Source organism: Mastigoproctus giganteus, chromosome 10 (assembly GCF_048544385.1).
Source record: "Mastigoproctus giganteus isolate SK-2022 chromosome 10, ASM4854438v1, whole genome shotgun sequence".
NCBI classification, from domain to species: Eukaryota; Metazoa; Arthropoda; class Arachnida; order Uropygi; family Thelyphonidae; genus Mastigoproctus; species Mastigoproctus giganteus.
In genome coordinates this window covers 88,512,343-88,540,198 of record NC_143584.1, presented here as the reverse complement: position 1 = coordinate 88,540,198, position 27,856 = coordinate 88,512,343, and the positions used below count along the sequence as shown (strand labels likewise).

General features: G+C 37.6%; 1 protein-coding gene across 1 annotated transcript in view; it reads left to right on the top strand.

The window, feature by feature from the left end:
• LOC150079140 (vacuolar protein sorting-associated protein 11 homolog) overlaps positions 1-27,856 on the top strand; it is a 697,977-nt gene that overhangs the window by 38,512 nt on the left and 631,609 nt on the right. The window contains exons 2-4 of the mRNA XM_090382204.1: positions 1,007-1,081; positions 13,292-13,471; positions 18,994-19,044. Coding sequence (XP_090238330.1) covers positions 1,007-1,081; positions 13,292-13,471; positions 18,994-19,044 — 306 coding nt within the window. The remainder of the gene's footprint in view (positions 1-1,006; positions 1,082-13,291; positions 13,472-18,993; positions 19,045-27,856) is intronic.

Below are 27,856 nucleotides of genomic sequence, written 5' to 3'. Positions count from 1 at the left end.
TGTAAAGAACTCTTCTCTGTTTTTCTTTGCATCCTTTGCCAAGGATTTTTCGTAGTCTGCCTTTGCCTGCCTAATCTTCTTTGTGACTTGGTTACAGACCAACTTATATCTATCATAGGCTTCCATGTCACCCATTAATTTGTATGTATCCCATGCATTTTTCTTCTCTGCCACATGTCTCATTAGTTCATCTGACAACCATTACCGAATGGTGAGCACGATTGTTACAAACGTTCAATTCGTTTCATACAGTGCTACAGACAATGAAATGGCCAGTAAACAACATCTGGATGACTTTACCCGGGATTGAATAATTGGGAAGCTCGAGGAATGTTGAAGTGTGGTTACAGTTGCTTTGCAATAGATCCTGCTGTTTAGTGTCGGTCCTTCTTGGCCTGTAGGCGTATATAGTGGTCATCATTGGGCGTTGTTTTTCGTGGAAGACCACCACTGGTCCTTCGAACAGCTGTACCTGTTGTTCTGAAGGCCGACCACACACGTGAAACGATGCTGTGGGCGATACCAAACTCTGCAGCCACACCCCTCACACTTCGACATTCCTCGAGCTTCCCAATTATTCAATCCCGGGTAAAGTCATCCAGATGTTGTTTACTGGCCATTTCATTGTGTGTAGCACTGTATGAAACGAATTGAACGTTTGTAACAATCGTGCTCACCATTCGGTAATTTGCACATAACTGCTGAACTGCTGCTTTTATCTGTTTATGTGAGCCCTCTCATCACGATTCAAATTTTTGCATGTGCACCAGCTTTCTACTGAATGACCACAGTTATGCAAATCACCACAGTCTGTTTCATTTGATTTTGTGGTTGTAACCTTTAGAAATAGTGTTGGTCCTTAAGTTTTGCACACCAGTGTATCACAATGATTGTTGTTATAACTAAGGATATGTTTAATTATAACAACGTTTTAGATATTTTATCTGTTTTACTGTATATTAGTAGTGATTATTTGTTTTATGCATTATGTGTTATTTTTATTTAGTGGAGAAGATTTAATTTTTTTGAGAAGGACATTGTTAAGGATCCAGAAACAAATCAGCCATATCAAAAGTTAAAGGTAAATATTTATAAAAGTTAGTAAAATGTGCTGCATATCACCACCGGTTGATATATTTTACAGTTTTGTATATAGAAGTTTGTTTCTAACAGTTACAAGTGAATGACAACAAATTCTATAGCTTTTTGCTTATGCCACTCAATTATAAAATTAATAAAAGCCAACTACATATCAAAATAGGTAGCACACTTCTGAGATGTGTTTTATAAAAAAAAAAAAAAAAATTAAAGCTATCATGGAATCTAGATTTTTATAATAACCACTCTTATATCATGTGAATATTAAGATAGTTTATTCAGCTATTAACTAAATCACTATAAGTTAAGGTAATGTTTTGGGAACCTTGCAGAAACCCATCCTGAAACCATACATAGGCTGTTGCTAGCCTCCTGCTTGCTGATTGTTTCAATTCTGACTGCATGTTCTGAACGAGCAGAGAACGTACAGTCGGAATTGAGACTTTCTGTATTACTTGAGACACTGTAATACTGTATCAATAAAACGGTCTTCAAACCTTTTATAGGTGTATTGGCCTGGTGCAAAGCTTACATTTCAAGGGCGTCCCATGGGTAGCACAGTTCGTAGGATCACCATCCCTCCACACTGAGTTGGAAAGACCTGAGTTAGAGTCCCATCGATGATGGGAGGAATTTTTGTGAGCCTTTTCATAATGTGGCTGAGTTAGTTGGTCTCAAGTGAGAGTAGCACATGGTTTTTTATCCTGGAAACCTGGGTTTTTCGTCCAGCAAACAGAAAATTGACATCAGGACATGCAATTTGCAGACAATATACACGAAGCAGTATGGCCTTAGTTGCTGATTCTCCTAAAACCCTACTACAACAACAAATTCCAAAGCTGTTCATTTGGGTTAAGGTTGGGCTTTGGATAGGTCACTGAAGCCTTTACATTCTATGTCTTCAAACAAAGTCACCACAATTTGTACAGTATACATGGTGAAACAGAAAATCAGTGTACCTTCTGGCACTCATTGTTACAAGAATAATGACCAAAGGTCCAAACCTGAACCACAAGGAACAACCCTGATAGTGACAGCACCTCTACTAGACATTGCATTTGGGTTGACACACACTAGTAAATGATGTTTTCTGGGCATCTTCCAGAGCCAAACATGGCCATCAGATTGGACAACTGTGTATCATGATTTGTTGTTTGTAATGGCATAGCTTTGTAATGTTTCAGGGACTCTTTACAATGGGTTGTGTACTAGACATGTTGTGCATTGCATGTGTGATGTTTGGTTTGTATAGCCCTTCCATAAAATCCATTCCATAATATGCAGACTTCCTTGATTGAAAAAAGCTGTCACAAACTGAAGTGAGAATTTGTTTCTGAAATTTTCTATACACCGTTTTCTTGCATATTTTCTAGCCTAGTTTAATATAACTTTTTTTTTTCCTGGTCTATACAGGTAGTTCTTGACTTTACGAGTTAATTCATTCCTAGCACATGCTCGTAAAGTGAAAACTCGTAAAGCGGGAATTTATTTCCCATAGACATAAGGTTAAAAATAGGGGTTACATTCTCAACAATGAAATTAGTTAGCCAATTAGTTTATGTTTAAGCAATGATTGATTTATCAAAAGGAATGAAAACGTAGCCTGTAAAGTCAAGCAAATTATAATAATAGAGAAATTATTTACGACTTATAAATGTTAAAGAATATTTATTCTTCATTATCATTGACTAAATGCACACTCGTTAGTTTCTTGCACAAGGAGTCATCGTCTTCAGAAATGTTTCAAGAGGCGTTTGTTTCCAAGATAATCTTCTCTTTTAATTATAAATTTCACGATTGCATGCATAATCATTTTTTAACAGCACACACAAATTGCAACTAACACGATTCACGTGGAGTACAAGTTTATGAAGCTTTAAAAAAATGGAATGAAGAGAAGATTCTGAAAATTTCTCTGTTTTTTATACGATCGAAGATTTCAGTAAAGGGGAAACACATTTCACCATAATAACATAAAAAACCACACAATTTCAGCTATCGGTATTTTCGCAAATGCAAGAAAATTGAGTTTATTACCCGTTTATAATTGCTTGCAGTAACAGAAAAGCCCAATAAACCGGAAAGTGCAATTTGTTTTTATTGTTTTATGGTCGTGACCTCCAGAAATGTGCTTTAGAAAAATATCACAAAGGCGTTTAAAATTGTTTCTTATAACGGAACATATGATAACAGTGAAAGTGTAATGCATTTTAATGATTTGAATTGGTAACTAATACAATTTACAAACCACGCTCATGACCTTTTATATGGCCTTAAGGTCATGCTCGTGACCTTAAAAATGAAATTTTAGAGAGATAGCTTAGTTATACAGCGAAAATTTTAACTTCTGAGATTATGAAACAAATTACCAAAAAACAATGTGTTATTGGGTTCATATGATGGTGTCTCTGGAACGGATTAATATCGTAAATCGGGGTACACTGTATTGTATAGCTACGCACTTGGTTTGGAATGCAGTATTTATGAATGTTTAACATTCATTTTTTGCAATTAATGTTCATATTTTCGATTTTGTTGATACTTGATACTTGGAAAAAAAAAAAAAAAACTAGTAAACCCAGGAACTCGTAAAGCGAGAACTGCCTGTATTGAGTTGTATAAAATTTTGCATTGACTTGCACATACACCTTCATTACTTCAAAAGTTGATTTTTACACATTTGCTTGTTTGAAATTACTTTGCTGCTTTTATTTCCTGTTATTTTTAACATTTTATAATTTATTTCTTGGTTATTTCTCTCATATTTAATTTTTTTTACTTGTATTGTTTGTACTCTAATTTTGTGGTAACCCTTCTTAAGTTTGAAATGTTATATAGTGTCAGATATTTTGTTACCACTGGGATGCCATCTTTGGATGTGTGTGTGTGCGTGCGTTTCATTTTTCATGGCTTTGCTGGTCAGGACTTTTTTTGGGTATTGTAGTATTGGCAAGCTATGGCTGGGAAAATGGTTGAAGGATTCTCCACTCAGATACTCTGGGTTGAGGGGATTATCAAAATACATTTGTCCTTCCCCCCGCTGGAGTGCATTGCAGCATTCCCTCAAAAAGATTGGTTATTAGCAGCTGAATTCCTCTGTTCTTTTTCTGCATATTTTAAAACCACCTTCCCCATTATATTGTATTTGTTTTACTTAATTCTTTTCAGATTTTCCTTTCAGTTTATGAAAGCTTTGCCAATCAAGGGGGTGCCTCCATAGCCAGGTGGGCAGGAGCAGCAGTGCATAGCACACGCTTCTTGATCAGACCGGGGTTTGAGCCCGTGGCCACCAAATACGGAGGATGCGGAAAGGTCAGGAAATGACCACCGCATATCCCCGGAGCAATATGGCCGTAGTTGCTAATGCTCCTAAAATAAAAACCAAATAACAACAAATAATAACAACGGCCAATCAAGGAGACATATCTCATTGGCTTTCCAGATTTTTTGCTCCTGAGAAATTTCTTTTATCTACTGCTTTTCATTTTTGGAAATCCTACATCTATAAAGAAACACACAGTTTCATTGGTTTTGGTGCATTCCTTCTTTTCCTTACTTTTTAAAATATTAAATAAAGAATTCAGTTCAACTGGTAAGAACAGTAACAAAGTTTAATAATATAAGTAATCACCAGTAACTAAGTTTAAGTAATTAACAGAAGCTTTCAAGATTAAGTATCCTTCGTCAGCTGTGAGAATACATACATGAAACATAAAACGTTACAAATGGAATGTGCAGAGTGTGGTCATGTTGAGTAAAAAGAGAGAGCATGCATGAGGATGTGTACGAATGCTAAAGCATTTACTGGGCAGATCTAAGTAATTGTTGATGCAGGGTGCGTACATGGGCTGAGTGCCAGCGTTTGTCATATTGTAACATTACGGATTCCATTATTGGGTGTAGCCACATGCCTCTATTTCTATTAAAAACATTATGGCAGCCAGATATGTGCAGTGGCTCAAGCCACTGAACATATCTGCAGTGACTCAAGCCATAGTCGTTGATGGTAGTGGTAGGATTGGTCAACGACCTCGGTATCATGTCTGGGATTGAGATCTTGTTGCATTGACCAATAGTGCCCTGTAACTGCAGTGTGCAGTCAGCCAATCGAATGGCCATTTCATGTTCTGAGAGGTGGTCCTGGAGCCTTCTGGCAGTTTCCCCCCCACATAACAGCTGCCGCAATTGTGGCAGGTGATGCGGTATATCGTACGGCTGCGTAAAAGAGGGGGGGATGGGTGTCTTCACTCTCAAGACAAGAGATCAATCCTTTACTGGGAAGTTGCAGGCACTTGATCCGGTACCCATTTAAAATCTTAGAAATGCGATCTGAAGCGCCTGGGTAATACGGGATGTAGGCAGTAGATGTTGTCTCGTCACTATGAGGGGGGGGGGGGTTGGATGTGTGTGGCAAGCTCACAGGCTTGTAGATCACACTTGTCCAAGACAGGTAGGATAGCCACAGTTGGTGAGGTCGGCTCTTATCTTAGAAACGTCTTTGAGCCTGGCGTCTGTGGAGCTGGAATGAGTCCAGGCTTGGGAGAGTAGTGCACGCACAGTACTGAACAGGTGGCATGCACTGACCTGTAGTTGGTAAATTGGCCAGAGCACATGGGTTTTTGGTAGACCGAAGTTTCCAGATGTGAGCCTATATGCTTCACCAGAACATCCAGGAAGGAAAGGGTGTTGCTTGACTCTAATTCTATTGTGAACTGGATGAAGGAAGATAGGGAGTTGAGATGTATTAGTTGTGTCTCTGAACCTCGTGGGATAATAGTGAAGATGTCAACATATTGACACCAAAGGGTGATGCGGACTGGCAGGTTCAGGAATATGTGTTCCTCCAACTCCTCCATTGTAATGTTTGCAACGACGGAACTGACTGGGGTGCCCATAGCCAATGCCGTGTATTTGTCTGAAGAGAAAGTCACCAAACGTGGCCATGCTGCTGGACAATCACAAAAGGGCAGTAGAAATATCCTCCATGGATAGAGAGGTTCTTTCCGGTAAGCTGGTGTCTATTCAAAAGGTGCCTGGCATATATGATGGCTTGCTGCACAGGTATGGCAGTAAATAAAGAGACAATTCTCCAAGGTTCAGAAACACAACTACTACAACATCTCAACTCCCTGTCTCCCTTCTCTAAGTTCTCACCGAACTGTTTTGCTAGAAACTGGATTGTTGAGACTCACAGTAAGTACCGTGGAGGTAGTAGTTTTATGTTTTTGGGCTACGACCCTTTCAGTGTCCGGTTGTCTCTTTCAGTCAGCTTTGATTTTCTGTCACAATTCATCCTGTCAGGTTTTGGTTTTCCATACTTGGTGAATGCAACGGAATCACTTTCAATTCAGTTGCTCTGGATACATTAAACAAATCAGCAGTTTTAGTCACCGATATACTTCTAAATGCACACCAAGAGCTTGACCTCTTTGGAATTTGGACAGGTCAATTACCTCTAAATAAACATCAGCTTTTATTGTCTTTTCTTCAGAATACTACCTACACGAAACAGACAAAAAAAAAATCACTTCATGTTTATATATTTATCATACAGCCATTACAAAAACTACTTTCATATCAGGTGTTTCCATTATCTTATCCCACTCCCTGTGTGTGTGTGTGTGTGTGTGTGTGTGTGCGTGTGCGTGTGTGCGTGCGTGCGTGCTTATATCTTTTTAGATTGGCTCCAATTTAGTGAAATTGTAACTACCACAAAAGACCAGATTCAACAAAGGTTGGCTTGATCAGAAAGATGATAATGGACATAAGGTGGATGATTGGTGTATTCAGAATGGTGGATATATACAGAGAAGTATATTTGCGCAAAAAATTTTTGACATTAGGATTGGTGGGGAAAAACAAATTTTATGGCATTCATCTGTTAAAATACAGAAGTGTAGCATTGTGTTCTGTGTAGAAAGACATAGTAAGTTTAACATCAAACTTGTGTGTGCATTCATTTCTTCAAAGGGGGAAGTTATGTATACTCCAGAAGGATATGATCATCCTCTAGGCATCTAGTGGTACATTATGCCATTGAATGCCTAGAGGATGATCAGACAGCAAGACAACTTAGTTGACTATGCCATTAGCCACCTGTGCACTGTTAAACTCCCTCTTAACAAGTCACCCTGCTAACCAGGAAGAATATTTCAAACAGTGTAATATTGAATGCTAAAGATGTAATTACTCTTTCTGAACATGTGACACATTGTGCATGCAGTTTGAATGTTTGCTTCCAGATAGTAAAACTGCTTGTCAAATGAAACTTAGTAAAACTAAAATGTATCATGAAATTGCCTAGGGTCTAAGGCTACTATAAGGAAATTGTACAGAAACTGGAGAAAAAAAATACTGCTTTTTCTTGCATAGTTTTGATGAAGCAACAACAGTAACATGAGTACTAACATTTAAGGTATGCATGCTTGGTTTTGGAAAAAAGTGCGATAAGAGTGGAAAACTGTTTTTTTTTTTTTTTTTTTTTTTGTTTAAAGCATCACTTTGGCCATCCAGTGGTAGATATTTTAAAATGTGAATTATTAGAGTTAAAGACAGTATTAGTTTGTAGCAAACGATTATGCTTGTTTCAGGTGGATCACCTATAACTCAAAATGCTGAAGGTATAGTTAATGAACTGAAAGAAAATGGCTACAAATGCCAAATAAAGACTGGTATGTAATTTATATGTGTACAACGTTTCTCATTCAGGAATGAAGGTAGTTTCTACTACTTTCATTCCTTACCCATAATTTTTTCATCTGGTAGATGACAGGATGTTCTGATGGTTCCAGAAATATCCCACAAGGAAGGAAGGCTTTAATGGCTGTATTTTCTCTTCTGGAGCAGAAAGAAGCTGTTATGGTACATAATGCAAACAAATATATCAGTGAATCAAATAGGTTCCTGTCATAAAAAGCTTAATTGATATCTTGAACCCACTTTCTTTAATTGGCTACCAATATCAATTGATATCAACCATATTGATATCAATTATACATTTCTTGTACTTTTTACCACAAAATTAAAAAGCACATCCCTATATACTGAATTGCATTTTTATTAAAATTATTAGAGGCACCACTCTGTTCTGGCCAGGATCCAGTCATTTTTTTAATGACAACCAAACATCAAAATAATGACAGAAAAAAGGCAGAATAAATACTTAAGAATAATGGAATAAAGCTGACCTGCTAGCATCCCATTTTTCTTCCAACTCATATATTATAACAATCTTGGTAAAACACCTCCCACCATTCCCAACACACTCCATTCAATGCCTCCTGTGGTTTTCCGTCAAAAGGATGTCAGAAGGATTTTGACAAATCTTGATGCTAAGAAAGCTCCAGTTTCTGATGGTATTTCTCCACTTGTTCTCAAAACCTGTGCTCCCAAACTTACTCCTGTTCTTTGCCACCTTTTTTCACTTTCTTATTCCAAAGGTGTTTTTCCTTCTGCTTGGAAATTTGCTCATATCCAGCAAATCTCCTAAAAAGGGTAACAAATCCCTCCCGTCCAGTTATCGCCCCATTGCAATTACTTCTACTCTTTCTAAAGTAATGGAGAAATCAATTAACAACCAACTCTTAAACTACGTAGAAACCTTCCGTCTGATCAACGATCACCAGTATGGATTCCGCAGTGTTGATTCACTGGTGATATTCTGACTTATGTTACCCATTTATGGACCAATTCAATGGAAAAGTTAGGTGAAACGCAAGCAGTTGCTCTTGACATCTCAAAGCCTTACGATCGTATTTTACATAAAGGTCTTCTAAACAAGCTACCATCTTATGGTTTGCCAACTGTTTTTTGTAATTGGTTATCCAGTTTTCTCTCTGATCGCTCACTGAGGGGTGTTGGTAGATGGTTCTCTGTCTTCTAACTTCTCCACTAATTCTGGTATCCCCCAAGATTCAGTTCTTTCCCCTACACTTTTCCTCTTGTATATTAATGACTTTCTTCCATTGACTGGAAATCATATCCATAGTTTTGCCGATGATAGTACATTGCATTCCACTTTCCATTTTGAGAAACCGTACACTGCTCAATCAGCTTCAACTTCAAGAATATCTACTACCAATTCTTTAATTGCCGATCTCCAGGTAATTCTCCAGTTAGGCAAAGACAACTAAGTTGATTTCAATCCTTCTAAAACTCAGTCTTGTCTTATATTAGCATTAGAAAAGACACATGATGTAAGAAAGCAAGCTTATATAACATCAGCCAAAAAAAAAAAAAAAAACCTTATTTCACCCATCCACTCGCTCCAAATGTTTGTCAAGTTCTGCCTTGAGTCTATTTAAGCTATCAACTTCTACAGCGAAAGATGGAAGTTTGTTCCAGCAATCAACCACCCGCTGGCTAAAGGCAATCCTCAGAACATCTATCCTACAACCGTCTTTCCTCAATTTGAATTTATGCCCTCTCAGGTGATTATTCTGAGCAAGAGAAAGAATCCCATCAGCATTGAGCATGCTCAAACCATTCAAAGCTTTATACACCTCTATCAGATCACTTTGTAGGTGCCTAGTCTCCAGACACTGTAATCTGCAAAACTTAAGCCTTTCTTCGTAAGAGCAACCCTTTGTTACATTCACTAATCTTGTTGCCCTTCTCTGTACTCGTTCCAATAGCTCTACATCCTTCTTAAAATGAGGCCGCCAGACTGTATACAGTACTCAAGGTGTGGCCTGACCATTGCCTTATACAAGGGGATAATCACCTCCTTATCCCTGCTAGAAAAATTCCTGTATATCATTGACAAGACAACATGAGCTACTCTTGCAGACCATCTGCACTGCTCAGAAAACTTCATATTTGCCTGCACAATTACCCCCAGGTCCTTTTCATTCTCTACCACTCTCAGTGTAGTACCACAGAGTTGATACGTTACTCTGGGGTTACTGCGTCCGATATGTAGTACTTTACATTTGTCAATGTTAAACTTAATTTGCCACCTCTCAGCCCATCTGCTCAACTTTTCTAGATCCTGTTTGAGCAGCGTGCTGTAATTAGTGTCCTTAACAACCCTGCCAACCATTGTATTGTCTACAGACTTGGACATTAAGCTTGATATACCATCATGAATATCATTTATAAATACAGAAAGCAACAATGGACCCAGCACTGAACCCTGAGGGACTCCACTAATAACATTAGTCCACGATGAGCAGTGTCCATTGATTACCACTCTCTGTCTTCTCCAACTCAACCATCCCTTTATCCATAGCAGCAATTTGTCTCCAATGCCACACTGCTCCAATTTGTTCAGCAGTCTTCCCTGTGCAACAGTATCAAAAGCCTTTCTAAGATCCAAATATATGATATCAAAGTTATTCCCTGCATCCAGTTCCTTTGTGACCACATCATTGTATCCAATCAAATTGGTCAGGCAAGACTTTCCCTTAACAAAACCATGCTGTGTCCGAGCTATAACTGAAGTCTTGTCTAAATGATTCTGCAGTGCTTCTTTAACCAGTGCCTCCATTAATTTTCCTGGAACAGAAGTTAAACTAACAGGTCTATAATTACTTATGTCACCCTTTGATCCTCCTATGTGAATTGGGGTTACATTTGCACATCTCCAGTCCCCTGAGTCCAAAGAAGCTCTCATAAGTATGGCTAAGGGTTTGCTTTCTTCCTTTGCTGCCTCCTTTAATATAACTGGAGAGATCCCATTCACCCCGGGTGCCTTTTTTATGTTTATCTTCAACAATTTCTCCTCCACTTTCCTCTCAGTTATTACAAAATCATCTAGCTCACTGCCAGAGTTTAATTCACCTCTGGCATTCCCCTCCCTGAATACTCCTCATGTGTGAATGTAGATGCAAAATACTCATTTAGTTTGTTAGCCACCTGAGCAGAATTATCAACAGTTGAACCATCAATATCCAGTGGACCAATCTGATTCATCCCTTTCCTTCTAGAGTTTACATAGGTAAAGAAATCTTTGCTTTTTTTCTTTGCATCCTTTGCCAAAGATTTTTCATTATCTACTATTGCCTGCCTAATCTCCTTTGTGACTTGGTTACAGACCAGCTTATATCTGTCATAGGCTTCCATGTCACCCATTAATTTATATGTATCCTATGCATTTTTCTTCTCTGCCATATGTCTCATTAGTTCATCTGACATCCATGTAGGCCTAAACCTTGAACAATATTTCTTAATTGGTATGTAAAGCCTAGTAGCTTCCAAGATAAATTCTTTGAATGCTTCCCATTTTGAATTTGCTGTTGGTAACATCATCAGTTGGTCCCACCGTATAGAATTTAAATACTGTCTCAGACCACCGTAGTCACCTTTATGAAAGCAAATCCCTTCCCTTTGCCCCTGATGGTAGTTACCTCTTTGAGTATATCCCACTTCAGCACACTGTGATCATTGCAACCTAGTGGTTTCTTTATCTGCAGATTCTTAATGCATGAAGAATCACTACTGATAATCAGATCAAGAGTATTACTCCCTCTGGTTGCCTCCCGAACATGCTGCTGCTGTAGAATACAATCGTACAATAAATCCACAAAAGCCTTGCTATGTGTGAGTGACCAACCCACAAATTCAAGTCAATATCTGTGAAATTAAAATCCCCCATTATAAGACTCACTAATTTACTGGCCCTCTCTATTTCCCTGTACAGTTTCTTATTATACTCATCAGAGTCATTACGCCTCTAACACACTCCCACCCTCAATTTTGATCTCCCAATGCTTATGTCACACCAAACTGACTCGACACTGCACTGTCCAGCGATGTTGATTGGCTTCATTTCCTTGTATTTTATGTGTTTCTTAACTAATAGTATAATTCCTCCTCCCTTCCTATCATGTCTATCCTTCCTGTACACATTTTACTCCCCAAATTGCAGTTTTGCATCTGTGTGACACCACATCTCTGATATTCCAACAATATCTGCCTTTGATGTTTTGAGCAATACCTCAAATTCATCAAATTTATTTACCAAACTCCTAGCATTGGTTTATACGCAAGTATACATGTACCTGTTCTTTTTCTTAGCCTAACACAATCCATGTGTTTACTTGTACTGCAATGACTCCCAGCAGTCTCTGAAATACCCTACATCTTGTTTTCCAGGCTGCTGCTCATTCCAGTAGAAGCAGTGCAAGAATCACTCTCACCTCTGCCAGTGGCTACTGTTAATCTATTAGTCCTTGTATCCCCCCCCAAGCCAAGCTAGCAGTTTTCCGACCCACCTAACACTGACTCAATTGCATCAGTAAATATTCTTGCACCCTTTCTATTTAAGTGTATATCATCCCTGTAGAATCTTGCAAAAAGGATTCTTCTGCTCCTCTGCTTATCTTTGGTGACACTCCGATTTCTAGGCAAAATGATCTATCTCTTTTGGGGATTACCCTGAATTTTAATCACTCTTGGCACAAGCACATTACAAATATTGCTTCCTCTGTATCTAAAAAACTTGGTTTTCTCTTTGGCACTCAGCGTTACTTTTCTTCCAAACTGCTGTTGACTCTGTACAAATCACAAATTTGCCATACCATGGAATATTGTATGGGGGCGGTGCCCCCAAAACCTCTCTCAGGCTTCTAGATTCCATTCAGAAGAGGGCAGTTAGGTTAATTAATGACTCATCTCTAACAGAGTCTCTGCACTCGCTGTCTCATAGATGTACTGTTTCTTCTGCATGCCTTTTCTACAGATACTTCCATGGGCACTGTTCTTCTGAATTGGCTTTTATAATTCCCACTCTCTCTTTCAAAACAGTCGGAACACGTGCCACCAGCAGCCAACATCCATGTACTGTCCAACTTCAAACTCACAGAACCAACTTTTCTTCTTCCTCGTTTATTCATTCAACTGCCGTTTTCTGAAACAACTTTCCTTCATACGTATTTCCTGAAAATTACAGTCTACAGAAGTTCAAGTCTAATGTCAACAAATATCTTCTTTCGTCTTCTCAGTCTCCAACCCAAGCACGGTACTAAGTACTATAGGTTCTAATTATACCTCTTGTGTTTGGGGTTTTTATAAAAAAAAAAAAAAAAAAAAATGGGTGATGAGCAGTGTGTTGCTTTACATTTAGTGAGAGTATTATTTTCATGCGATATTGGTGATGGTGCTGTTGAATTTTTATTTTCTTATCTGATGATAAATAATTTAATTATTTTTTGTGTGAAATTTATACGAATTTAACCAATTTCATTAATTTTAGGATATTTCCATAACATGCACTACAAGTGGACGTGGTCAGCTAATACTAGGAGGCAAAGATGGATATGTTTATTTTATAAATCGTCAGTTACAAATTACTTCTACCTCCTTTCAAGCTCATAAATTGGGGATTTCACATCTACAGCAGTTAAGGCAGAATCCAATGTTAATATCTGTTGGGGTAATTATTTTTAATATTGTTACTTTAGTAAAATTCAATTGCAATAATCTTAATATAAAATAAATAAATTTTCTGTTTATGCTCCAGGATGACCACACAGTCAGAGGAGTTTACAAGATGGAGAGAATATGAAGGACAGTACTGTATTTAGCAGTCACAGGCTTGAATCCTGGTCACTAAGGGCACATGTACTTATGCATCCTTGTAAATGTTGGTAGTAATTCACAGTACTTGAATGCTTGCCAACATTTACGATTTGATTAAAATTTTCAGGAATGCCTTTCCTTCTCTTACATTTTTAAATTAATTTCAGTCTTGTTTGTGTTATGTGGTTCAGGTGTGTACTGTGACATGCAAATAGACCTACTGAATGATGAAATGGCTCTAGTTATCTATTTACATAGGTATTAAATTTTTATTAAATTATTACTATATAATTTAACAATTAAAAAAAAATTAAAATAATTTTATAACATATTAGTTAAGAAAATAACTTTTATTGCTTTATAATTTGTCATTTTATAATGACATATGAATTTACTTTTGTATTGTATGACTTGCATTAATTCATTATTATCATTATTAATTTGGTAGAAAGATTCTGAAACATTATTTCTTTATGTTCTGGTAATAAAACTAGTGTATATTTTTATTGCAAAATTTTAAAAAGTTGTTAGGTATGCATGTGAAAATTCATAGTAGTAGTAGTGGCGGCATGTGATGCAAGAAAGCATGTGTATGAGCTTATGCAGCATCAGCCAAAAAAAAAAAAAAAAAAAAACCACACCATTCCTTCCAAATGCCTGTCCAGTTACTCGTTAAATTTATTCAACCTATCAACTTCCACAACGACAGATGGAAGTTTGTTCCAGCAATTAACCACCCGCTGGCTAAAGGCAAATTTCCGCACATCTATTCTACATCTGTCTTTTCTTAATTTGAATTTATGCCCCCTTAGGTTCGTAATCTGAACAAATGGAAGGATCCCATCAGAATTCAGCGTGCTCAACCCATTCAAGGCCTTATATACCTCAATCAGATCACCGCGCAGGTGCCTAGTCTCCAGCCATTGCAATTTGCAGAACTTAAGCCTCTCTTGGTAAGAGGATCCCTTCATTCCCCTCACCAATCTTGTTGCCCTTCTCTGTACACGCTCAAGTAAATCTACATCCTTCCTAAAATGAGGCCCCTAGACCTGTACGCAGTACTCAAGTTTGGCCTGACCATTGCCTTATACAGAGGGATAATCACCTCCTTTTCCCTGCTAGCAAAATTCCTATATATCATTGACAAAACCCCATGACTGCCCTGGCAGTCTGATTGCATTGCTCAGAAAACTTCATATCTGACTGCACAATTACTCCCAGGTCTTTTTCATTTTCTACCACCTTAAGTGTAGTACCACACAGTTGGTACGTTTCTCTGGGGTTACTTCTACCCATATGCAGTACTTTGCATTTGTCAAGGTTAAACTTCAGTTGCCACTTCTTAGCCCATCTGCCCAAATTATCTAGATCCTGTTGCAGTAGCACACTGCCATTACTGTCATTAACAACCCTGCCAACCTTTGTATCATCTGCAAACTTCAACATTAAGCCTGATATACCTTCATCAATATCATTGATAAATATACAAAACAACAGTGGACCTAACACCGAACCCTGTGGGACTCCACTAATAACATTGGTCCACGAAGAGCAGCACCCATTGATTACCACCCTCTGTCCTCTCTCACTTAACCATCCTTTTATCCGTTGTAGCAACTTACCCTTAATATACCATTCTGCTCCAATTTGTACAATAGTCTTTCATGCGCAACAGTGTCAAAAGCTTTCCTGAAATCCAAATAGATGATATCAAAATTATTTTTTGCATCCGGTTCCTTTGTAACCACATCATAATATCCTATCAAATTTGTCAGACAAGACTTTCCCTTAACAAACCCATGCTGTGTGTGAATTATTGCAGCAGTCTTGTCTAGATGATCCTGCAATGCATCTTTAACCAGTGACTCCATTATTTTACCCAGAACAGAAGTTAAACTAACTGGTCTGTAATTTCTCGTGTCACTCTTCGATCCCCCTTTGTGAATTGGGGATACATTTGCACATCTCCAGTCCGTGGGAACTTCCCCTGAGTCCAAGGATGCTCTCATAATTATGGCCAAGGGTTTGCTTATTTGCTTTGCCGCCTCCTTTAATATAACTGGATAGATCCCATCCACCCCAGGTGCTTTTCATATGTTTAACTTCAACAATTTCTCCTCCACTTTGCTCCCAGTTATTATAAAATCATTAAGTATCCTGCTACAATTTGATAACCTTCTGCCATTTCCAAACCTTAATAACTCCTCATGTGTGAATGTAGATGCAAAATACTCATTCAGTTTGTTTGCTATCTGGGCAGGATCATCAACAATCGATCCATCGATATCAAGTGGACCAATCAGATTCATCCTCTTCCTTTTAGAGTTTATATAAGTAAAGAAATCCTTGCTGTTTTTCTTAGCATCTTTTGCCAAGGATTTCTCGTAATCTACCTTCGCCTGCCTAACCTCCTTTGTGACCTGATTACAGACTAGCTTATATCTGCCATAGCTTTCTGAGTCGCTTGATAATTTATATGCATCCCATGCATTTTTCTTCTCTGTTATGAGTCTCATTAGTTCATTTGATAACCATTTAGGCCTAAACCTTGAACAGTATTTCTTAATAGGTATGAAACTTTTAGTAGCTTCCACGATTGATTCCTTGAATGCTTCCCACTTAGAATTTACTGTTGGTAACATCGTCAGTTTATCCCACTTTACAGAATTTAAAAACTTTCTGAGACCACTGTACTCACCTTTACGGAAGCAAAAACCCTTTCCTTTACCCCTGATGGTAATTATATCTTTAAGTAAATTCCACATCAGTACACTGTGATCACTGCCACCTAGTGGTTCTTTTATCTGCAAATTCTTAATACACGAATGATCACTGCTGATAACCAAATCAAAAGTATTACTCTCTCTGGTTGCCTCTTGAACATGCTGCTGCAGAAAACAATCATCCAATAAATCTACAAAAGTCTGACTAGTCTACCATAAAATAAAACAAATACCTAAATTTTGTTATCTGTCTTTCCAGGCTTATTGTGATTGACTACTTCAGTTGCTTGCAAAACAGCCTCGGAAGGTAGATAGAAATATTCTGGTATTTATTTTGTTTTATGCCATATATCATTTGTGAATCCTCATAATTTTCAGGTAGTTGTGCACTGATGAATTCATTGAGACTACACTGTTATATCACTTGAGAGATTTAATTAATTTATTACTAAAATGCCACAATTCTGAACAATTGATGCACCCTAATGCCAAACACTTAAATGTTCTGGTTATATTTCAGGAACTTACTGTTTCCTGTCTTCACACACGAGAGATTAGAATATTGATTTGAGGTCTAAATTCTAAAAATTTTATAAATTATATTAATAATAATCTACTTATGTTAAGTAATTAATTAAATTAAAGTTATAGAAGTTAGTGATGGGGTTACAGTTGCTTGGTTTAACTTTGGATACTTGGGTATTCGAATTAATTGCAAGTAGTTTTTAGTGCAAATTAAACAAATTTTCTGCATAATGTGTTTCTTTTGGAAAAAAAAATACAGGGTGGTTTTAAGGTCCTTAGCTGTTTTTAAAAAATAAAACTAAAACAGAGCATAGCAGAAAGAAGTTTTTTAGTGAAGTAAAAAAAAAAAAAAAAAAATCTAATATTAAATAGTATGCTGTTATGTTTTAGTATGTAAACTTGATCAAAAGATGAAGTTTTTCGTATTGAGCCATTTCAGAATATGTATAGAAAGAGGGAAGTAGCATTGTATTGTACTGTATGAAAAAGGATAAAGCCAACATATGTTGTCACAAGACAAAGCTTTAGGAGTTTGCCATTTTTATGACAATGCCTATAGTGTTAATTACACTTTCTGCCATTTTCAGGCTCTGAAATGTAACATGATTTCCATATCCAAGATAAATCCTCATTAATATGATTATGGGATTTGAAGGAAGAAAATCTGCAATAGACCATAAATTGGGAAATCTTGAGTTTGACTGGAAGCTCTGTAGATAGCTGAATCTATTAATGAGTAGGTTGTTTCCGGTGCTCATAGCACCAGAAGCAGCCTACCTGGAAGCAAAATTATATATTGTCAAGACATGTCTGGCTTCTCTAGCTGTTGATTTTCCTTCACTCTCAGGAAAATTTTTGTATTTAATGCTAATTATAGGTGTCTCTATAAAATCACAAGGGTGCATCAAATGTTATCTGCAGATCAGCCTAAATATGTGGCCTCTGTTCGTTAGTTGCTGAGTAAAATGGAGACAAAACCATCTTGTTTCGCAAGAATGTTCAGGACTGACACACACAGCACATTTTTCATTGAATGAGGCAGTGAATGCTCAATTGTTATGTTGGTTAACTGTTTGGTGTGGTTTTTCTACTTCATTCATCCTTGGGCCATTCTCTTTTTGAAAGGCTCTGTTGGAATGGAAAACAACTGTTATGAGATGTTATTAAACCCAGTTAGAAGAGGAGATTATATTGCATTTATGAGAGAGTTTATACCTCATTTATTTTATCTTGAAGGCATTGTGCCAGTACCATTAAGATAAATCTTAATAATGCTGATCAAGTGATACATGTTGCTTGATGGTACTGGCACAATGATGCTGATCAAGTGATACATGGTGCTGCTTCATGCATCATGAAGCAGCATCATGTATCACGAAGCAGCGTCATGTATCACTTGACCTGTGTCTACTCTGATGTATGAAACATTTGCAGCTGATAAAATTATCAGTAGGAATTTCTCAATGCTTGGCCTCCACATTGCCACCCTTGACTTCTGCAGAGCTTTGATTAAGTGACATTTGCAGAGATAATAACCCTGTTTCTTAGTCTTTAAAGAATAACATTCAATGTGAGGTTTCAGCCTTCTGTATGGACTTGCTGCAGTTGGGTGTGAACAGTGTTATTCCTCATTCACCTTAAAGTTATGGATGAATAAGGAACATCAATGATATATCTCTAGTGACAATTTCTCTAATTGTGTTTTGTATTACAATAAAACCTTGGTCTTCTGGTGGCAACATTTGCAATGCTTGCCAACCATATTTAGTTGGCAAATGTGCTCTGGACTGACCAAGCATGTTTCTTATTGAATGAAGCAGTGGGTGCTTTTTTTTTTTTTTTTTTTTTTAATTGCAATTTTTTCTTTTGTTTTGTAAATTCCATTTACTTTTATGCCCTGTGTAAAAAGTTTTTTTTTGTGAGGCTTATATTGTTATTTTTTAAAAATAGCTAAAGACTTTATAACTGCCCTGTATATAAAAAAGTATCTCAAGGTGATCCCTGCTCTTAATGGAGGGTTCATCTTGAGACACTTCTGCACACATCTCTAACACATGATGTGTTAGAGATTTGTAAAATACATTTTTGTGTATATGTGTTTTTTTTTATATTGTTATTTTCTTTTCAGGCTGATGAACCGGGAATAAATCCCTTAGTAAAGATATGGAACCTTGAAAAGGTATGTAGATTTCTGTTCCTAAATTATATATTGTTGAAAAAATCTCAGCATTGTTGAAATGCTTAGTAACTCTTAATGAATGATGATAAAAATTAAACTTTAAACTGTTAGATTGAAATCAGTACAAACAGAATAGTGCAAAAACAGCAAATAAAACCTTAAACATTGTACTGTTTAAGTTATGTTAACAACCTTTACTTTTGCCAAATTACCATGTGCCATTTATGAAAATTGTTATGCTTAGTATAAACCTTTGTATAGTAGCAAAATGTCAGAAGCACTGACATGTACAGCCAAGTGATCAATATGATAAGCCATAAGTCTGTTATTTCTAATTTTGTATAAAATATTTGTATTCTGCTAGCAGATTATCTGCACCTCTCCTTTTGGCAAGCACAGAGTGTTATTTTTTTTTTTTTAATTAATTTTTTTTTTTGTTTATTGAATTGTTTTAGTTACATAATATCAAAGGATCGTAGACAACTAGTTGAAGATAAAAGGATATATAGAGGATTCAAGATTGGAAGTGACAATTGACTATAATTTTGTATAGAGCAAATTAAAAATGTTAATTAGTTGTTGTTTTGGTTTTTAGGAGCATTAGCAACTAAGGCCATAGTGCTCCAGGATATGCGGTGGTCATTCCCTGACCTTTCCGCATCTTCCATATTTGGTGGTGACAGGCTCAAACCCCAGTCTAATCAAGAAGCATGTGATACGCACTACTGCTCCTTCCTACCTGGCTACAGAGGTGCCCTGTTAATTAGTGCCAAAAAATAAGTATAAAAAAATGGTAAAAGGGAAAAATTAAAAATCATTACAAAAATCAAAGTTCTCAGAGATTTCAACAACCAATAAATACAGAAACCTTCCTCTTCACTTAGATGATATTCCTTATATGAAAATGATTATAGATGAAGAATGGCAAAAATTTAAGAGAACTTTAGTGAAAATTATAAAAGAAGTGTGTGGGGGAGAAGTTCGGTTAAGCCATAAAATTCAGAATACTTGTAGATCCTAGTAGTTAGAAGAATTTCGTGAAAAGAAAATATGAAATATATTTTAAGAAATTTTTGGCAAATAAAGCCACTAGATCCTTACTGGAATGTATAGAAAAGTGTAAGGGGAATCTTAGAACCAGAGTTAGCATTAGGAGAGGCATACAATGCAAGAAAGCAAGCTTATGCAGCATCAGCCAAAAAAAAAAAAAAAACCCCTCCCATTTCACCTCTCCATTTGTTCCAAATGCTTGTCCAGTTCAGCCTTAAATTTATTTCGGTTATCAACTTCCACAACAAAAGATGGAAATCTGTTCCACCAATCAATTACCAGCTGGCTAAAGGCAAATTTCCGAACATCTATTCTACAACTCTTTCCTCAATTTGAAACTGTGCCCCCCTCAGGTTCTTAATCTGAGCAAGAGAAAGAATCCCATCAGCATTCAGCTTGCTCAACCCATTCAAGGCCTTATACACCTCAATCAGATCACCTCGCAGGTGCCTAGTCTCCAGACACTGTAATTTGCATAACTTAAGCCTTTCTTCATAAGCGCAACCCTTTGTTCCATTCACTAATCTTGTTGCCCTTCTCTGTACTCGTTCCAATAGCTCTACATCCTTCTTAAAATGAGGCCTCCAGACTGTATACAGTACTCAAGGTGTGGCCTGACCATTGCCTTATACAAGGGGATAATCACCTCCCTGTCCCTGCTAGCAAAATTCCTATATGTCATTGACAAGACTCCATGACTTGCCCTGGCAGCCTGTCTGCACTGCTCAGCGAAGGTCTTGCACAATTACCCCCAGGTCTTTTTCCTTTCCACTTCCCTGAGTGTAGTACCACACAGTTGGTACATTTCTCTTCGGTTATTGCTATCCATATGCAGTACTTTGCATTTGTAAATATTAAACTTCAGTTGCCACTTCTCAGCCTATTTGCCCAACTTATTCAGATCCAATTGGAGTAGCATACTGTCATTAATGTCATTAACAACCCTGCCAACCTTTGTATCATCTGCAAACTTGGACATTAAACCTGATATACCTTCATCAATATCATTGATAAATATACAAAACAACAATGGGCCCGACACCAAACCCTGGGGAACTCCACTAATAACATTTGTCCACAAAGAGCAGTGTCCATTGATTACCACTTTCTGTTGTCTCCCACTCCACCATCTCTTTATCCATTGTAGAAACTTACCCTTAATGCCATACCTCTCCAATTTGTACAGCAGTCTTCCATATGCAACATTGTCAAAAGCTTTCTTGAAATCCAATTATATGATATCAAAATTATTTTTGGCATTCAGTTCCTTTGTGACCACATCATAGTATCCAATCAAGTTGGTCAGACAAGGCCTACCTTTAACAAACTCATGCTGCATCTTAACTATTACTGTTGTCTTGTCCAGATGATCCTGCAATGCTTCTTTAACTAATGATTCCATTAATTTCCTCTGAACACAAGTTAAACTAACAGGTCTATAGTTACTTGTGTCACCTTTTGAACCCCCTTTGTGAATTGGTGATACATTTGCACACCTCCAGTCCATGGAGACCTCCCCTGAGTCCAGGGAAGGTCTCATAATTATGGCTAGGAGTTTGCTTACTTCCTTTGCTGTCTCCTTTAATATAACTGGAAGGATTCCGTCCACCCCGTGCCTTTCTTATGTTTAACTTCAACAATCAATTTCTCCTCCACTTTCTCTAAATAGGCCTACCAGGCTGGGACCATTCATATTAAACAAGTTAGATTTTTACACCAGCCAGAATTAACTAAATAAACTCCAATCTTGTGACTAAAACACTTTATTTACAATAAAATAAAATAAAATATGTAGTAAAAAATATGTATAAAATATGTAGTAAAACTGATGTGATTTAATTTACAATAAAATATAAAATATGATAATAAAAGCGATAAAATCAATTAATAAAATACCGTAACAACTGTAGCTTTCGGGAATATCAATCCCCTTTCTCAACAGCATATTTCTGCTGTGTGGCACATCCTTAAATAGCAGATCCACGGCACTCGTCACATGGTTCCTGAAGAGTAAGGCCGGAATTTCCCATTTATGCACCGGAACCGGAAATGGCTCCGGAGCGCGCTAGCTGAAACCGTTCATCTCGCCCAAGAACCACGGTTTCCAAGAGAGGATGTAAACGTACACCCTTGTCTCTATTAATGGATTTGCTAGCTGCCGCGATACGTAGACTCTCAAGCCATTTACGGTCCCAGAACCCCTGTGCATGATCCGTGATGACAGCATCCTCCGGGGAGATTTGATGTTGCTTCTCCCAGAAATGTTCTGCCACGGCAGACTTCCCATAATTTGCAGACTTTATTGCATTCATATGCTCCCCCAGACGGTCTTTCAGTCGTCGCCCCGTCTCACCTACATAACACACCCCACAATCCGGGCATTTAATCTCGTATACCACCCCACTATTGGCTTCTTTAGTTATGGGGTCTTTGACACAAGATATCACTGTGTACAACCTCCGTCCAGGTAGCTGCACACAGCGTATCTGGCACCCCCGAATTACTCGTGCAATGTGGTCTGAAAGGCCCGGATAGTAGGGAATGTATGCAGTGCTCACAGGGGTGAACGGCTCGGTATGGGTGGACTCCGCTCCTCTAATAATTCTGTCCAACACCCTCTGGGGGTAGCCGCACTTCTTGAGATCTGCCGTGACACGAATAATTTCGTTATCTCTGTCCTCAGAGGTGCTACAGTGGGACCACACCCTATCTGCTAAAGCCTTGACAACACTACCCTTATGATGGCTGGCTTGTGCCGAGGTATAATGAGTATATAGCTACAGTTGTTACGGTATTTTATTAATTGATTTTATCGCTTTTATTATCATATTTTATGTTTTATTGTAAATTAAATCACATCAGTTTTACTACATATTTTATTTCATTTCATTTTATACGCCCGTATTTTATTTTATTTTATTTTATTGTAAATAAAGTGTTTTAGTCACAAGATTGGAGTTTATTTAGTTAATTCTGGCTGGTGTAAAAATCTAACTTGTTTAATATCTCCTCCACTTTGCTCTTAATTATTACAAAATCACATAGCTCCCTGTTAGAGTTTGATAAACTTCTGGCATTCCCCTCATTGAATAACTCCTTATGTGTGAATGTAGATGCAAAATACTCATTCAGTTTATCAGCTACCTGAGCATGATCATCAATAGTCAACCCATCTATGTTAAGTGGTCCAAAACGATTCATCCCTTTCCTTCTAGAGTTTACAAAGTAAAGAAGTCTTTGCTGTTTTTCTTTGCATCCTTTGCCAAAGATTTCTTGTAATCTGCCTTCCCCTGCCTAACTTCCTTTGTGACTTGATTACAGACTATTTTATTTCTGCCATAGGATTCTGTGTCACGTGATACTTTATATGCATCCCACACATTTTTCTTCTCTGCCACGAGCCTCATCAATTTATCTGACATCCATTTAGGCCTAAACCTTGAACAACATTTTTTAGTTGGAATGAAAAGCCTAGTAGCCTTCAAAATTAAGTCCCTGAAGTCTTCCCATTTAGAATTCAATGTTGGTAACATCATCAGTTGATCGCACTATACAGAATTAAAAACTGTCTGAGACCCCTGTAGTCACCTTTACGAAAGCAAAAGCCCTTCCCTTTAGCTTTGATGGTAGTTACATCTTTAAGTAATTCCCACATCAGTACATTGTGATCACTGTCACCCAATGGTTCCTTTATCTGCAAATTCTTAATGCATGAATAATCACTGCTGATAATCAGATCAAGAGTATTACTCCCTCTGGTTGTTTCTTGAACATGTTGCTGTAGAAAACACTCATCCAATAAATCCACAAAAGTCTTGCTAGCGTGCGAGTGAAGAAGACATTCCTATATGCCCATATGCCCAGAGAATAGGGGTTGTAGGCGGTAGAGATAAATACATCCCCTATTATCCGGGCATATTGGGGAACGTCTTGTTAGGATTTTGTGTCTACATCATATACGATGTGATACAATTTCCGGGAAGGAAATTACAGTCTATTATTTCTAAGGTGAAAACACCTGTTCCTCCTTTCCTCCGGAATGGTTCCATATACCACATTACATGTCCGGATTGTGGGGGGGGTATTATGTAGGTGAGTCTGGTAGTTGAGACATGTTGGACCAGAAGAAAAATTTCCGCGCAATGGATGCAATCTATAACATCATTTAGGCCTAGAACAGCATCTTCCAGTTTATTATGAAGGAATCTGGTAGCAACACTGCCCAGAAATCATGTGACTTTGGTAGTTTTGAAGATAAACTATCTAGTGCAATTGAAGACATCAGCCACATGGGAACTGTATCAATGTGGATAGAGTAAAGGAATTGCTGACCTACACAGAGTCCCTACCATCTGAGGATTTTAAGATCTAAAGATTTATTTCACAAATACAGGAAAGTGTTCAGAAAGTTTTATAATTACTGACTTCTTCTCATTAATTACAGACTGGTTAACTATGACTTCAATGGCAAGGAAAATCTTAGAGGCAGTGATTAAGATTGGGACATTTGATAGAAATGGCATTCTGAAGGACACACAACATAGTTTTGTTAAGGGAAGATCATTTAACTAACTTAGTAGGCTATTTTGACACAGTTACTCATGAGCTGGATGTAGGGAACAATTTTGACATAGTTTATTTGAATTTTAGCAAGGCATTTGACTCAGTCCACGAGTGGTTACTCTAAAAGCTGTAACATGTAGAGATTACTGGATAGATTCTTAAGACATTGCTGGGTGGCTGCAGGGCAGAAGGCAGATTGGTTGTGATTAATGGATATTCTACAGATTGATGTAATGTCAGAAGTGCTCCCCTTCCCCCAGGATTGGTTCCTGCGCCACTGTTTCTCATAAATGACATCGACAAAGGGATAGAAGGCATGATGTCAAAATTTGCAGACAACGTAAAGATTGGTAGAGTTGTTAATGATCAGTAACAAGCAGCGTTCCTTCAGAATGACTTGAACAGACCTCAGAAATGGTCAGAAAAGTGACAGCTGTGTTTTAATGCACAAGAATGTAAAGTCTTACAATTGGGAAATAGCAACCCCAGAATAAATTATACATTTGGTGGGGTTGAATTAAAAACAACAGAGGAAGAAAGGGATGTGGGAGTTATGATCCGGGCAGATATAAAGTTTTCTGAGCAGTGTAAACAGGCACCCAGGGAAGCACAGTGTCCTATCGATGATTTATCGAACATCATCCCATAGAGATAGGGAGGTCATAATCTCACTGTAAAAGGCAATTGTTAACTCAAATTTAGAATACTGTGTTCAAGTATGGAAACCTCATCTGAAAAAAAAAGACATTGAGCTTCTTGTGAGGGTCCAAAGATAGATAATGGTGAGATTGGGAAAAGGGCAACCATTCAAGGAAGGACTTTGATTATGTGGGCTACTGAGCTTGGCAACTAGGCACCTTAGATGGTTGAGGTTTATGATTGATGTTTATAAAGATCCGAGAGGGGTTAGTAAAATGAATGAAGGCAAGATGTTCGCTGTTATAAAGAATTCCAGAACCAGGGTCCATAAATTCAAAATACAGGGGAAAAGGTTTAGATTAGATTCTAGGAAGTTTTCTTTTAGCCAACGAATTGCGATTAGTTAGGTGGGCCAAAAACTGACTTCTTCTCAGTAATTACAGACTGGTTAGCTATGACTTCAGTGGCAAGGAAAATCTTAGAGGCAGTGATTAAGATTGGGACATTTGATAGAAATGGCATTCTGAAGGACACACAACATAGTTTTGTTAAGGGAAGATCATTTAACTAACTTAGTAGGCTATTTTGATACAGTTACTCATGAGCTGGATGTAGGGAACAATTTTGACATAGTTTATTTGAATTTTAGCAAGGCATTTGACATAAATAACAACTGCAGGCAGAGGTGTAAGTGATTCCTGTACTGCTCTATTGAAACATAGCAGCAGAGAATTCTTATGGAACAAACAAATGCATAGTAGTTTGTGTTAGGGTTACCAAGAGTAAAAACAGGTGCATGTACACTTGTATGTACACTTATGCAGGAGCATAGTAAATAAATTTTATGGATGAATTTGGTTAAGTCATGAAATACAGACATTGTAGTGATATTGGAGAGTATCACTCAGACATAAGGGATGCAGAATTTGAATATGGGGAGTACAGCCTGTACAGAAAGGACTTTTTTTTTCTTGTGTGGAGGCAGTCCTGAGCCAAAATGGCAACCATGCTGTGTGTGTTTGTGATGGTACTGTAGCCTGCAGCAGTGCCATTCAGTGCAGTGGTGAATACGTTTGTGAGGGGTAATGTATGGTTATATTGCTCATGTTGAGGCCAGTATGCTGTAGAGTGTGCACCCTTCTGGTTCCCATTCTTGCCCATGGAATTAGGACATCTACTATCATAATAATTATTTTAATTACAGATATGAAGATCCCACCCTTTCCACAGTAACAATGTACTTTCCACAGTGACAATGTATACAGAAAGAACAGACAGGAGAGGAGGGCTGCAGGACTTAAGCTCTTAGTTAAGAAGCTCACAAAACCAAAGGCAGTGCATCCAATTGACTTGGGTGGCTAGTGCAGTGTTGAGCTAGTTTTGTGACATAAGTACTGAGAAAACAAAGATAAGAGTAGAAGTGCACCTAATGACTGTGATGAGTATAATGAACAGCTATACAGACAAATAGTGGGCCAGTAAATCAGAATGTCATATAATTGGGGAAATTGAACTCTCAAAATATTGACTGTAAGCTGTGGGTTGGTCACTCACACAGTAGCAAGACTTTTGTGGACATATTGGGTGACAGTTTTCTACACTAGGCATGCTAGAGAGGCAAGGAGAAAGCAGTACTCTAGAGTTGATTATGAACGGCAACTCTGTATGCATTAAGAATCTGCAGATAAAAGAACAACTAGGTGACGGTGATCACAGTGTTTTGATGTGGGTATTACTTTAAAGATGTAACTACTGCCAGAAGTAAAATGAAGGGCCTAACTACTGCTTTCTTTCTTAAAAGAGTTGACTTCAGGGATGCCAAGGCTGTGTATGAGAAAGCATTGGCTAAGAGAGCAAAGAATGGGGATAAGAATTTTTCATCTATGTGAATACAAGGAAGAAAAAAGCGAAGTGAGAAAGTCTTAGACAGCCCAACTGATGTTGCAGATGAATTGAACAGGTATTTTGCATCTGTCTTTACTGATGAAAGACCCTTTATGCTGAGAGAATGAGGCTGTGCGAGTGAGGCTGAGCCATATGAAATTGGTGATGTAGTAATTACAGATGACTGTTTATTAGAAAATCTTTTGAGCATAAAGGCAAGTAAGACTCCCGGATTGATGGAATATACCCTATAGTTTTGAGGGAGAGCACGAGGAAGTTTATTGAACCATTGAGGTAATTATGAGGATGTCTTTGGACTCAGGTGAGATTCCTTTGGATTGGAGAAGTGTCAATGTAATGCCAATACATAAAAGCAATTTTAAGGGTGATGTTGGAAACTACAGACTGGTTAGTCTGACTTCAGTCATAGGAAAAATCTTAGAGGCAGTGATTAAGAGTGCAATCCAGGGATATTTAGATAGATATGGCATTCTGAAGAACACACATCACAACATGGCTTTGTTAAGGGTAAATCACGATCAACTAACTTAGTAGGCTATTTTGACACAGTTACTTATGAGCTGGATTTAAGGAATAATTTCAACATAGTTTATTTGTATTTTAGCAAAGCATTTGACTCTGTCCCTCATGAGAGATTACTATATAAGCTTGAATA